Here is a 15,270-nt window from a genome sequence, read left to right as displayed (position 1 = left end):
TGAAGTGACTTTTCCTGGTATGATTGTTTGAATGAGAAAAGTTCACAGTATGGAACAACTAGTATATGTTAGATATGGCTATTCTTCTATATAGATTATAGTACTTTTTTTCCATTAAAATGAAATTAGTAAATTGTAAAAGGCTTGCATTAACAATAAAACACATGAAGATTCTTTTACAACGTACCAACATTTGAGAAATATGTGCCTGGAAATAACCCATGGCAGCCATCAAGTATTTCTCTTTTATTGTTATACTTGCAGAAAATACAGTGATCCCCAACCAGTGGCTCAGGGGCAACATGTTGCTCCCCAACCCCTTGGATGTTGCTCTCAGTGCCCCCAAACCAGGGAGTTATTTTTGAATTCCTGACTTGGGGGCAAGTTTTGGTTGAATAAAAACAAGATTTCCTACCAAATAAAGCCCCCTGTAAGCTGATAGGGTACATAGATGCCCCTAATAGCCAATCTTAGCCCTTATCTGGCTCCTCCGTGAACTTTTATGGTGCTTGTGTTGCTCCCCAAGTCTTTTTACGTTTGACTGTGGTTCACGAGTAAGAAAGGTTGGGGACCCCTGAGATAACAGAACAATATGTATCTCAGTTGCTTTAGGTTATTTTAGTTCAGCTGTATTTTTAAACCTCTCTCACAAAGGTGATACTCTTAATATTCTCAAGGTGAAAAACTGTGCAAATCAGTAAGTGGCCAATATATAGTCACTTTACATCCTATTGCATTATTGTAGACATCTCTTGCAGTAAACAGTCCTAAAGTACAAGTTCAAAATAAGTTTATCCTATCAAATTTGTTAATTGAGTTAAGAACTTGCATGTCTTGACTATATTTTATTTATACAATCTCAAATACTGTAACATTTTCTTTTGTCTCCCGTGGCAACTAGTCAAGTTGTTTATTTTATTGTTAAAACTGCAGCTGACTCAACAACAGGTGCCTGTATTTACTCATTGGTTGCTATGGGTTGCTGCCCAGGTGCAACTTTGCCCAATGTCCACTTGACAAAGTTTTTTTTTAAAGACTCACAGTTTTTAGATTTTGTGATGGATTTATAAATCAAGTGGTGTTCTTTTTGCTTGATTTTTTTCATGCTATTATAATTTAGGATCTTGGTATCTGAATTTAAAAAAAAATAATAATAATACATTATTGCTCCTCCATTCTCTTACAAACAATAAATGCATTTATATATGGCACACACAGCCAGACCAAATGAAAGATGAGCCATGTGTGACATATGCCAGATTCACAAATAATATCTATGTAATCTTTTTACCTATAGTTATTTTTGTTTGTGTGTCAGACATATGTATTCCACAATTAGCATGTGTTATAGCAGTGGGTCCCTAGTGGTTATGTATTGAAATGCTGTGCTTCACACTTTTCAATTCATTTTCATCCTAAATGGCGGAAAATCACAAGGAACAACAGGATTACGAGCTTGCTTGAATGTCGAAGCTACTCTTTTCACTGAATTTTACGAAATCTTGACAGGTTTGAGGGGCTTAATTTTATTTTTGAATTTTTGTGATTTTTAAATTAGCAAATGGTGTAAAATTGAGGTAAAATTGTCACAAATCACTAATTTCAGTGACTTTTTGCAATTTTGCCATCACAATTAGTGATGAGTGAATCTGTCCCATTTTGCTTCGGCGAAAAATATGTGAAACAATAGGAAAAGCCATGAAATGGCAAAAATATCTGCAAAACATATTTGTTGCGCAGATTTTTTGTTGCACATCTATTTTTGTCACGCATCTTTTTTTGACCGTTATTTGATCATTTTGACGCTACTGCAACTTTTTTTGATGCACAACAAATTTTTCCGCTGTGGATTTTTGCTAAAATTTGGCGGAAATTCGCTGCAAATCCATGCCTGCCAAAAAAATTCACTCATCACTAATCACAATCACAATTTTCCTGTGATTCACAGTATATTTCACAGCAAATATAGATAATTCAGCCTCTTAGCGTGTTTACATTGATACTCAGCAGGACTACAAAGCCTATTGTAGTTCATCTTTTATAGCTTCTATTAGCAACAATGTTTACCAGGGCCAAATTTTTAGCTATATTCTATCAGCTATAACAATGATGACATTCTCACCAGAAAGATAGAAAAATATGCTTTAATGTGGTCAATTCAGCCCTCAAGTACATATTATAGCAGACCCTCAATAAAACAAATAGTCTGAGATATTAAATGCTATAGCAGGCTATTGATCAATATGAACCACAGATGCTCTTCAGATGCCTACAGTATGTCATTGGTTTAAATTAGATTTGCTTTTAATTTAACTTATTTGATCAGATGTGTTGAATAGTCTTTCTTTTTTAAATCTCCAAATACAAATAAATGAACCCATAATAATCTGGTCTCCCTTAATGAGATAAAACGTCTATGTAGAATTAAGATATAGCGCTTATCGTGTGAATTAGATTTTTAAAGAAACCCCTTTTATTTCGCTGAAGTGAAGCTGTTAGTTGTATCTCATTATTATCATTCTTATTATTTACAATACATCATTATTTTCTGCTGTGTCATATAATAGGGAGATGAAAGCCTAAATATAGGATTGCTCATTTAGAATCTCAGGCAGAAAGCGTATACATCTAGTCCCTATGCCTGCACTGCAAATTGGCAGATTTATAAATTGTTAGCAGAATTGTTAAATTAGAATCTGAAGGTGCTATCCAGCGCGTGAAAGTTTTCAAGAATTGTAGCATTTCTCTACTATACTAGACAGCTTGTTTCATATGATGAAGTCAAATATATATATATAATTTTCACTATTACAGATCTTTCTCATAAGTTAGATTTGTATTTAAGCTGCTGTGTTTTCCCATGATGTTCAGAGATTATATACTATCTTTGATTTTCATCAAATATTTCTAAAATATCAAAACACTAAGGGGCACATTTACTAACCCACGAATTTGAATCCGAATTGGAAAAATTCTGATTGGAAAACGAACATTTTGCGACTGTTTTGTATTTTTTTGCGATTTTTTCGTCGCCTTACGACTTTTCGGAAATTGCAGCGACTTTTTCGTAACCATTACGAATTGCGTGAAAAGACGCAAATTTTTCGTAGCCGTTACGTATCTTGTCGCGACTTTTTCGTATTGAGCGCTCATAAGCGGCGGGCGAAACTTTCAGACTTAGCATGATTTTGGAAGCCTCCCATAGGACTCAATGGCACCCTGCAGCTCCAACCTGGCCCAAGGAAAGTCTCCCATAGGGCTCAATGGCACTCTGCAGCTCCAACCTGGCCCAAGGAAAGTCTCCCATAGGGCTCAATGGCACTCTGCAGCTCCAACCCGGCCCGAGGAAAGTCTCCCATAGGGCTCAATGGCACTCTGCAGCTCCAACCCGGCCCAAGGAAAGTCTCCCATAGGGCTCAATGGCACTCTGCAGCTCCAACCCGGCCCAAGGAAAGTCTCCCATAGGGCTCAATGGCACTCTGCAGCTCCAACCCGGCCCAAGGAAAGTCTCTCATAGGGCTCAATGGCACTCTGCAGCTCCAACCCGGCCCAAGGAAAGTCTCTCATAGGGCTCAATGGCACTCTGCAGCTCCAACCCGGCCCAAGGAAAGTCTCCCATAGGGCTCAATGGCACTCTGCAGCTCCAACCCGGCCCAAGGAAAGTCTCTCATAGGGCTCAATGGCACTCTGCAGCTCCAACCCGGCCCAAGGAAAGTCTCCCATAGGGCTCAATGGCACTCTGCAGCTCCAACCCGGCCCAAGGAAAGTCTCCCATAGGGCTCAATGGCATTCTGCAGCTCCAACCCGGCCCAAGGAAAGTCTCCCATAGGGCTCAATGGCACTCTGCAGCTCCAACCCGGCCCAAGGAAAGCCTCCCATAGGGCTCAATGGCACTCTGCAGCTCCAACCCGGCCCAAGGAAAGCCTCCCATAGGGCTCAATGGCACTCTGCAGCTCCAACCCGGCCCAAGGAAAGTCTCCCATAGGGCTCAATGGCACTCTGCAGCTCCAACCTAGCCCAAGGAAAGTCTCCCATAGGGCTCAATGGCACTCTGCAGCTCCAACCCAGCCCAAGGAAAGCCTCCCATAAGGCTCAATGGCACCCTGCAGCTCCAACCTGGCCCAAGAAAAGTCACCATACTGAAGCTTGAATGAATCCGAATCTTTCGTACTTGGCGCGAAAGCTACGAAAAAGTTGCAACTTTTCGCACAATTCGTAACGGCTATGAAAAAGTTGCGTCATTTTGCGAAACATTCGTAATGGCTACGAAAAAGTTGCGACAATTTTCCAAAAAATCGCAAAATACCGATCATTACAAAAAAAACGCATTCGGACACCGTCGGAACGATCGTGAGTGAGTAAATGTGCCCCTAAGTTTTTCCACTATTTTTGTTGATTTATTAGCATATCAATTGGATTAATCCATAGTAGCAAAATGTTTATAGCTTGCTAACATTAATGCTTGTCAAGTATGTGTATTAAAAGAAAGAATTGCTGTGTTTATATCTAAAGCCTGAATTTTGTAGTAAAGAAGACATTGCACTGGAAACCTATGCTTTTCATACCACTTAAATCACATTCAAAGATGAGCCACAAAATCAATACAATGGGCCAGATTCAATACAGTGAGAAAAAGTTCTCGGGGGGTAAATCATGTGAAACCTCATGCACAAGATTCAATTTAAGAAGAAAAAACTTTTTTCCTAATTTAATGTTTTTCCTATAGACTTTATTAGATATGTTTTACTCAATTGAGTTGCGTCTCAAATTGAATCTTGTTGACTCTCTCATTTTTACATGATAAATATTTTTCTCACTAAATTGAATCTGGCCCATGTGAAATGTCTTGAGTTTTGGACCACACCCTGGTGTTGTTGGTATGGAGATTTTGTTATAAGGTGTAATTACTTTACACCGTGAATGGGAACATTTCTAAAAAAAAAGGGCCTATTTAAAGATATCATTCTTGTGAATTCCATAATGATTTAAACAGGTTTTCCTCCAGGGAATATATTTTAAAAAGCATTTTATACCTTATGAAATCATGCATATTCATATGCCAAATCCCAAACCAAATCCAACCCCCAATTTCTACATCTAAATAAGTTAAATGCATAAAAATTAGGTATGTGGGGAAAAACACACCTTCTATTGTCACGTGGCCTATGATTAAGTGCGTGAACGCACGAAACGCATCAGGCACCTTGATTTTAAATGGAAAAATAAAGATCGCTTTTTAGTAGACTCCTGTGTTCGGCAGTGCTTGAAGTTCTTCTACAATTTTGTGATTCCATTGTCACATGGTCTAAAGTCATGTGATTTCAAAGGTTTAGACTCCAAGCAGTTAGTCACTTGGATTCAGCCAAATCCTGCCAAAAAAGTTCAAGCATTCCTAGTTAGCTTGAAACAAACTTCATAAGTTTCAAAAGTGTTACTTTTTTTTTTTTTTTTTACACATTTTACTCTAGAAAATCTTTGCTGCCTCAATTTGACCCAGTGTCACTTTTTTTCCATTGTGGTGAAAAATTATGGTGCTATATCTGGTATTAGTTTGTTATAAATCAAGCTTTATAAATATGCAAGTTTGCTCTGTGTGATGAATTGTTTAAGTGACCGTGATGACTGTTGTTTATTTTAGGGACAAAAGTGTAGCTTTATAAATACACCATTTTCTACACCAATTTATACAACTATAGAAGCTGTAATATTTGACACCTTTATAAATATACCCCTAAATGTACTAATCCCATACACAAGTAACATAAAATATGTCATTCTATAGAGCTCAAAATCTCATAAGGTCAACATAAGGGGTAACTTAAGTTCTGTTGTTTCTGAGGCAATTGATGTAGAGCAGTCTTTATTGAATATGGAATTTATCTCCATGTTTTTCCAATGCAACCTTTATTTTTTTGCAAAACAAACTACTTATCCTACTTACCTAATCTGAGCTAGGAGTACCAACTGATAAATACTTCCTGATTCATCCTCAGTGTTGGCATATTTTGGATGAATCTTCTGATGATGTTTATGATGCATTGAAGATGGCCATACATGTTTGCCATCATCAGTGTAACCCCCTTGCAATTTCTGATGCACCAGCAGATCCTATGGAAATACAAAATGTATTATAGGGGTTATTTACTTCTGAAAGTCACATTTCAGTAGAGCTTTTAGCTTATCACAAAACAACCCATAATTTAGATTGTGACATTATGTTCGTATTTAGTTGGTTCAATGAAAATTGCATAGTTTCGTAGCCCAGTGACCCATAGCGGTCTAATGGCAGTTAGAATTTCATTAGCTTGTGCAGTTAGAATAATAACATCACAAATGGTTGACTGCTGTCAGCTAGACTGCCACTAATTTTTGAATATTTAAGCATTAAAATATATTGAATACTTCTGTGGGATAGACGTTATGGGATATGAGAAATATATAAACCCATGACTGTTGCTAAATAATATTAATATTATACTAAGCAAGTTTCAGATAAGAAACTTTTAATACAGTTACAGGTCATTCAGTTCACTGAAACCTATATCTAGGCTCTGCATTATATTTTATTACTATAATATTATGTGTTTGGGGGAAAAAAAAATGACAATTCTTAACCTTTTCTGCTAATAATCACCTAAAATTACTCAGGTACTTTTTATAAAGCAGACAAGATTATGCATCATAACTAAAAGGCCTCTTTGTCGAATATGTCATTATTACTGATAAAAGATTTAAATAGCATGTCTCCAGAGGCAGACCATTTTTTTTCCCAGACGATTATTCTTTAGAACTGTAACAGATAAAGTTGTCTTTATGTCTCCATGCCATGTATCTTCATTAAAATATACTTTTAGAACTTTTCAAATAAAATGAATAGGAAAATGCAAAATTCCAAAGAAAAAAGTTAGCATCCAGTGCCACTATGTGTCCCACAGGTTCCTCCTTGAACAAAACTACTTCCAGCGGTGAGTTGGAGGAGCAAATTGACGCTACTCCTGGTGCTGTAACACTTGCTATCACTTCTGCTGATGTTACTGTATCCTGTTTTACTGATGCCCCCAACAAAAGACATTGTGAAGAATACCCAGTGCAAGATGTAGAACACGTTCTGGAACACAACGTATCCAAGGACCTGCACTCTTCTCCACCAGCACAAACACAAAGCATTCGAAGACGGCCACGAAATTCTGGTCAGATAGAAAGAACTAAAGAACTTGCAGGTGTTACTCATAGAGGTATCTATGCTATTTTATTGTGACCCTTTGAAAATAGCCAAGTCTTAAAAAAAATGGTTTAGGCCATGGTCACTTATGTTTGTCATATCATGGCTAAAACAAGTGCACCTTACTTCAAAGTGTGTTATGATCCAGCATCCAGTATATTTCATTAACCTACTATTTAATAAATGTAAAAACAAATACACATAAGGGAAATAAGGGTGCCCAGAAGTTTATTTAAACAACTAATGATAATATTTTGCAGCATGAGATGACAAGACAATCAATGACAATGGCCATAAATATAATTATACTTTGTTTGTACTCTATGTCAGATGATTAGAATCTAATGTACACTGCACTGCTTGTGCTCTTTGTTATTGATATTAGTTTTTAACCGAAGCCAAGCAGATTGTTTAGGCTCAGGGAAATGTTTAATTCATGATTAAAAATAGCAAAAAAATCTGAGCTATACGACAAATCTTTTAGTGATATAACAAACACCAAGTAAATATGTTAAAATCCAAGGTCACAGCAGTTGTTACAGAATTATATAATGCCTTAATGTCCATTTCCATTTATAACAACACAATATTTAATATCAGAAAGACATTTTTTATGATGGAAATGATGGTCCCATTTGGGGATTTGGTATCCAAGTAGACTTTTAGTTTTTATCATCAACTACATTTTGAAGGTGTATTATCCAGCAATTGCTTTATGAAATGATCCTATAGCTGTTATTGGTGGCAAAATATAAAGACATTAAAAAAATGAAGCTGAAAATAAACTAAAACAATAGCAAGATCAGCTTTCCAGAGATGTGTTTCTTTTTAAAGACCCATAATGGGAATTTTAACCTACTAGTTTAATGTCATATCAAAATTAAAATTCAATTCAAATTATTTATTTTATTAAAGTCAAGCCATACTTTTTATAGCTAAGCTATTAATATCTGTAATGAATATCATACCAATTAGCAAGCACTTACAGTAATAACTCATAAGCATTCACCCATAAATGAATAGACAGATAGATAGATAGATAGATAGATAGATAGATGATAGATGATAGATAGATAGATAGATAGATAGATAGATGATAGATGATAGATGATAGATAGATGATAGATAGATAGATGCTTATGCCAATATAAATATAACAACTATATACATACAATTTAACATATAAGAAATATAGCTATTTTCCATGCTGTAGCCTTCAAGGAGAATACAATAATCTTGATAAACCAACCTTACACTGTAATAAAAGAGAATGGATGTAGCATTTACAGTAGCATTTAATGGGCTAGAGGACGTGCTCCCTAAAGTGTGTATTAAACTAACCTAAAGGCTTACAATTATAATGTCCTATCTGAACATAGGGAAACAATTCATGTTAGCAAAAACATTAGGACATCAACTGTTTAACCTATAAATGCATGAATGTGAAGAAACTATTGATTGAGTTAAGGTTTTAAAATGCAGCTAAAGTTTTATGCCACTTTACTAATTTCTATAAACTTTTTTAAACTTCTTTTCCTTTTCCATTTTTGCCCAAATCTGCCTATTACTAGCCAAATATTTCCTTCCAAACTTCATTAATGTTTAATGGCTAAACAAACTTCTGAATCCAGTTTTGGGCCTATAGAGAAGATTTAGAAGACATGATTACTTTCTATATACATAAAGGGCACTCTTTCATTTTCTTCATTGCTATACATTTTTAAAAAATTAATTTTTGATGTTTTTTTAATGTTAAATTGCATTTTAAAAAGCATTGGCGGTTATTGAACCAACCCTTTCATGGTACAAAGATATAACTACAGAAGTAATTGCTTTGGAGGCTAAGAACTTTGGCTGTAACAATAGTGTCCTGGCTGCAGTACAAGTTTTATTGAGTTTCTGTAGGGAGTGATTGAATCAAATTGTTAGCGTAATGCAAATTCCTAGGGACCCCAATTTGAACCCTAAAATTAGCTCCATTTCATCCGCTATAAAACAGATGTAATTTTTTTTGTGACTTTGTGATTTGTTTGTCTGCACATACTTATTGTATAGCAACTTAACTACCTTGACTGTTACAAATGGCTTTGAGTCCCTCGAGAGAGCAGTGCCATACTTCTAACATACTTGGATATGGTTTACTGTATCTTAAACTTCAGTTAGAAAAACATGTTGTATACTGATGTAATCTTGCATCACCCCGCTGAAGTCAATATGCATTCCTATTAGAATTCTCTTTTCTGCAAGCGTCAGATTCGAAATGATTTTTTCTGGTTAACATTCTAAGCATTTTCACGGTACAGTACTTTGCTAAGGCAAAGTGTAGTCAGATCTGCTAGATAAGTTCATTTTGAAATCCCTCCATTCTTATTTTAATAATTGACAGCAAAATATAAAATAACAATATCAAAATAATTGAAAGAGCTATAAATTAATAGAAAACCAACCAACAATAACAACTATTTTTTTTTCCTTTACAAGTTACATTAAGACATTTTATGTATGTATGTATAACTTTATTTATAAAGCGCCACAAGGGTACGCAGCGCTGTACAGTCTTACAGAATACAAAATTACACACAGGGAGGACAAGTGATATAATAAATAAATACAATAAATATATATATATAAGTGCCATGTGGTATGAGACACAGTAGGAAGGAGGTCCCTGCCCCGTAGAGCTTACAATCTAAGTGATTAAGACATTCTAAGACATTAAGAGCTTGAGTATTTAAAAAAAAAAAAAAATAAAATAAAAAAAAAATATATATATATATATATATTGTTTCGGCAAAGAGTAAGAATAAAATGATTGCTACTATTCATTTCCTGGTTCAGAATCTGTTTCCATTCCTATTTACCAGTATCTGTTTGATCATTTTAAACATAGATGCCTGCTGTTAGCCTTTATTGCAATAGCCAGTGGTATTAGTTTAATAAAAATAAGCAGTCAAACATACAAGAAAAAAAAAATGGGCGCGCAATTGCTAGCATATTAGTATGGATAACAATGTCTTCTACTTTACATTCTGACTTATTTTGATGTCTTTGCTGACTATAAAGAGTCCTGTCATTTCTGGTCAGCTTTTCATCTATCACAGTATGTCCTCTACTATCTGCTATCTATTTTATAGGTAAGCAACTAGTGAGCATGTATGTAGTGTGTATTTTTGTGATTGTATTCTCAATGTTGATGTGTACTTGTGTTTGTGGTTTTGATTTACACTCTACAATATTTATATGTATTATTAATTGTTACTATATATATTTTAGTTGACACTGTACATACACGTATTAAAGACAAACATCATTAGGCAGAGGAAACAACTAAATCTAGAGCAGGCCTTCATTAAAGTGTTCCTGAAATTCTCAGGGGTTTTACATGAACATGCCAGAATCAGTTTAAAAGCCTTCCTAACTTAATATCATTAGTGATGAGCGAATCTGTCCCATTGAGCTTTGGCAAAAAATTCAGATTTGCAAAAAGGCAGAAATGGCTTTATTATTTTGCCATTTTTTTGGACGTGCACGACTTTTGTCACACGTTTCACAAAATAATCCCCGAAATGTGGAAATTCGCCGTGAATCCATGCCTGGTGAACTATTTCGCCCATCACTAAATGGTCACGGCTTTTGAAAAAGAGAACTGTCACTGGCAAGAAACAGAGGGTTAGGGATGGCAAAGGCTTAGTGGAGAAAAAGCAAAACTGGTGCTAGGATATTTTTAAAATGATATATTATATATAATATATAATATATTACCTGTAACGTATTTATCTTAGTTCTCTTCTAAATATTACTACTAATTTCCGGTCTGTGGTGCACATGCAGTTAATGGTTGTTTATTTTCTGTTATACATTGTTAAACTATAGTAACTGTACTCTAGCTACAGGCAGCCTAACAATATTTTAGAAAATTGGTTAAAAAGTTATTCATTAGACAATGTTTATATTTTAATTTATGCTGTAGACTCTAGAAAAGTGAAAACTGTGATTTGTAATCAACATGATCGTCAATCATTTCAGTTTGCTAATGGGTTTGTACTTTTAAATTAAAGCAGAAACCATAAGCACTTACAGTAATGCTGCACTGAGTCCTCTATCAAAAGAAACATAGGATTTCTTATCTCCTTTTTTGTAAACATGTTCTTAGGTATCTGACTTCCTCTCTCAGAAAAATCTTGTATTCTGGGGTCTCTCCTCTCTCCTGCTCCCCCCTCCCATAAGAATTCATAAAACTCACTCCCCCTTCCCTTAGGAGTGTGTAATTTGAGCTATAATGGCTAAGCTGCAAGCAGGAAGCTATGAAGACCAAGCTAAAATGGCAGCTGCTATCTTAAACAAACAGAGAAAGCTTCTAGGGCTCTTTACTCAAGTATGATAAAGCTTTCTACAGAATAAATATAGTGTTCTAGGTGGCACTGATGTGGTAAATCTATTGGTAAAATGCCAAAATGACTTTCCTTCTTTAAAAAAAAAATATTCAAATACCAAAATGAAGCTAGATTCATTAGATTTATTATAAATAATGATTGACAAATATAGCCTAATATATATTTTATTGAGAGAAACCTGTATAAGTAGACTATGACAGATAAGAGGTAACCTAGAAAAGAAATAATACTACTTAAAAATATAATACAAAACTAGCCACTTAGTAGCACACAAGAGATGTGGAACTAGTATAAACTTGAAGGTCATAGCTAATAATTGCAGTCTAAAACCAAAACTCTGTTGAATAGTTTATGAACTAGCTGAGGATTTAAATAGTGGCTACATTTCCAAAACCTATAATTCATCGTCTTGATATGAAATTCTGGAAGGATTTCATTTTTACATTTTACAGGGCAATAGGTTGCTATAAAATCCAAGGCACTGTATGATGAATTTCCTGTTAAAGGGAATAAATAATATGGGCGCCTTGCTCACATTGGGGTGATTTACTGGCCCCACAGTGAATCTTTAGGTGTCTTTTGCAAGATGAAATGAAAGTTCCTTTTATGGTTTTTATTATTGGTCTGTATGATAGAAAGCCAGGAAAATTACAGAAATGGCCCAAGGCATACAGATCTGCCATACTTGCAAAATGGCATAGGTTATATCAAGTCATGAAGCTTTTACATCTCTTTTATATAGCAGTGAATTAGTTGTATTTTAGCATTAGTGCTCTTGCCATAGTAACAGCTTTAAATAATTCTGGTAATGGTGTCAAGCTATTACCATTAAGACAGCTTATCATTTAGCACATTTATTAAACCCAGATGTACCCCATCAGCCTCGAATGGCTCACTACAATTCTGTTTCACTTCCTGAGAAACCAAAATAATACTCCTACCATTAGTTGTTTTAATAGGTGTTATTCAGTGCTTAACCTCTCTGTGCTACCAGAGTATTGATTTGTAACTTTTATGTTTTTTTTTAATCATTTATATAAATAAAAGCAGTTCACCCAGACTATATAGGTATATACTTTTAGGAAGGCTATACCCCATTTGTTTGAAATGTTTGTGTTTATTCAAAATAACATATATGGGATTATGTCAGTTAAAAAGTTGAATGGTTTTATAAAAGGTTGTAGGACAAGTGTTTTATAAAATTCACAGAACCTTGAATTGCAAGAAGATATTAGATATATAACATCATTGGTTCTGGTTTTTGGAAAAGATTTTACTGAGGTTTTTGTATCCAATTCATCTTTTAAAATTACTATAGATGTTAACTAGCCCAGTGTAAGTCCATGGAGGTGGTAAAGCAATGTTTTTGTATTGTTTATGGTTAGTGATGAGCAAAATTTGTCACCAACCATGGATTTGTGGTGAATTTTTGCGTTTGCCGTTGATGGGTTTTTTTGCAAAACGGGTGACAAATGGCACGTGATCATTTTTTTGACACACACCATTTTTCGCTGTTTCCCAAATCTTTTCGAAGATTTGCAAATTTTCCCGTAAAGCAAAACGGGACAGATCGGGGCTCATCAGTGTTTATGGTAGATAATAGGCAGGTGATGCGAAATGTATGAAATTTCATTGAATTACAAGAAATGTATTCCCCAGAGACTCAAGGGTTTAAGAACTATTTCTGACTCTACTGATTTCTCTGTTTTTTCTTTAGTTTTGCAATTACCTTTTTTTACTACAGAAAAAGTCAAACATTTATTGTACTCATTAGCAATCTATTTTTAAATCATTATATGTTTAAAACATATCAATAAACATTAGAGAATTAGTAGATCTAGTTAAGGCAAATTCTCAGTGCTGTCCAATTATCTGGCATATTGCTAATTAACGCTATAATACCCTTTATTACACAGTGGTTAATTAGGCAGAACATGATACCGTATTACCATTAATTACCATTACTTATTGTCACATTATTGTATTTAGTAATATAGTACAGCTGAAAGGAGAAGGAAAGGTACAATCGCTGGAGGAGGTATCACATGTTAGGCACCCCGCAGTGATTAGAAACAAAAATGCAGATGGAGCACTGGGACCATTTCTTCATTTAAAATATCACTTTTATTGTTAGCATTAAAAGCATGGCAATCCTATGTAGCACGCTTAACGCGTTTCGTGGCCTCGTTCCACTTCATCAGAAGCTGCAGTGATTGTAATCACTTACCTGATTCCTCCAGGCTGGTGTTTTTGTTATCAGAAAACTACACCAGCCTGGGGTAATTGTGGTTGAGGATCACTCACAAGTACCCCAGAGTGGTGCAGTTTTCTGATAACAAAAACACCAGCCTGGAGGAATCAGGTAAGTGATTACAACCACTGTGGAGTGCCTAACATATGGTACCTCCTCCAGTTATTGCACCTTTCCTTCTCTTTTAATGTGCAAAATCAACTCTTTGTAAAGTGTAAGCCACACATTTTCAATGCAGATTTATTTTTACGTTTATACGTTTTTAATTATATATTTTTGCATTTTTTGGTACATTTGAACTAAAATATAGCCTGCAGGAACTATGTTTTGAATGCAGCATTTATGTAGTTTACATGTTAAGTTAGATTTGCAAAGAAAACCAATAAACAAAAGAAGATACCATTAACATCTTCCAGCCCACTACTACTGGCTGTCTATTTCTATGTATATTCCAGACTGCTACATCTATAGAAATAGCCTGCTGAAAAGGCATTCATTTAAAGCAGTTATCATTTTTCAGACTTTTGTTGAAATAGAATGGATTTCTGTCTGGAGCAGAATACTATAATGTCAGCATATTTAAAAAAGCTGAATGGCCTGTCCATCACAAAGCTACATTAAATGGAACTAGAAAAGCCCTTTATTTGTAATCTTGGCACCAAATATTGTTTGGAACAAACAGTTTCTAAACAGAACACTCCTTGCCTGTGAAGTACCCACTTAATAACATTTTGAATGACAATTTTAAGTGTTTTGTTCTGGTAAAGTTTGCCAAGACAGAACACAATGGGGTCCAATTATTAAGGTTTTTAGGAAATGATTAATTTTTTTTTTAGGTTTTCTTTTTTTCAATGTATGCGTTTTTGCTAGTACAGGTATCAGATTCGTTATCCGGAAACCCATTATCCAGAAAGTTCCGAATTATGGAAAGGCCATCTCCTATAGACTCCATTATAAGCAAATGATTCTAATTTTTAAAAATGATTCCCTTTTCTCTATAATAATAAAACAGTACCTGTACTTGATCCCAACTAAGATATAATTACCCCTTATTGGGGGCAGAACAGCCCTATTGGGTTTATTTAATAGTTAAATGATTCCCTTTTCTCTGTAATAATAAAACAGTACCTGTACTTGATCCCAACTAAGATATAATTACCCCTTATTGGGGCAGAACAGCCCTATTGGGTTTATTTAATGGTTAAATGATTCCCTTTTCTCTGTAATAATAAAACAGTACCTGTACTTGATCCCAACTAAGATATAATTACCCCTTATTGGGGCAGAACAGCCCTGTTGGGTATATTTAATGGTTAAATGATTCCATTTTCTCTGTAATAATAAAACAGTACCTGTACTTGATCCCAACAAAGATATAATTACCCCTTATTGGGGGTAGAACA

The 15,270-nt window shown here is 35.0% G+C and overlaps 1 protein-coding gene across 1 annotated transcript in view; it reads left to right on the top strand.

The window, feature by feature from the left end:
* csmd3 (CUB and Sushi multiple domains 3) overlaps positions 1–15,270 on the top strand; it is a 657,789-nt gene that overhangs the window by 228,976 nt on the left and 413,543 nt on the right. The window contains exon 7 of the mRNA XM_018094906.2: positions 6,936–7,235. Within this exon, the coding sequence (XP_017950395.2) occupies positions 6,936–7,235 (300 nt within the window). The remainder of the gene's footprint in view (positions 1–6,935; positions 7,236–15,270) is intronic.

Source organism: Xenopus tropicalis, chromosome 6 (genome assembly GCF_000004195.4).
Source record: "Xenopus tropicalis strain Nigerian chromosome 6, UCB_Xtro_10.0, whole genome shotgun sequence".
In the NCBI taxonomy this organism is placed as follows: domain Eukaryota; kingdom Metazoa; phylum Chordata; class Amphibia; order Anura; family Pipidae; genus Xenopus; species Xenopus tropicalis.
The sequence above is the reverse complement of the archived record's forward strand: the minus strand, read 5'-3'. Positions and strand labels throughout refer to the sequence as shown.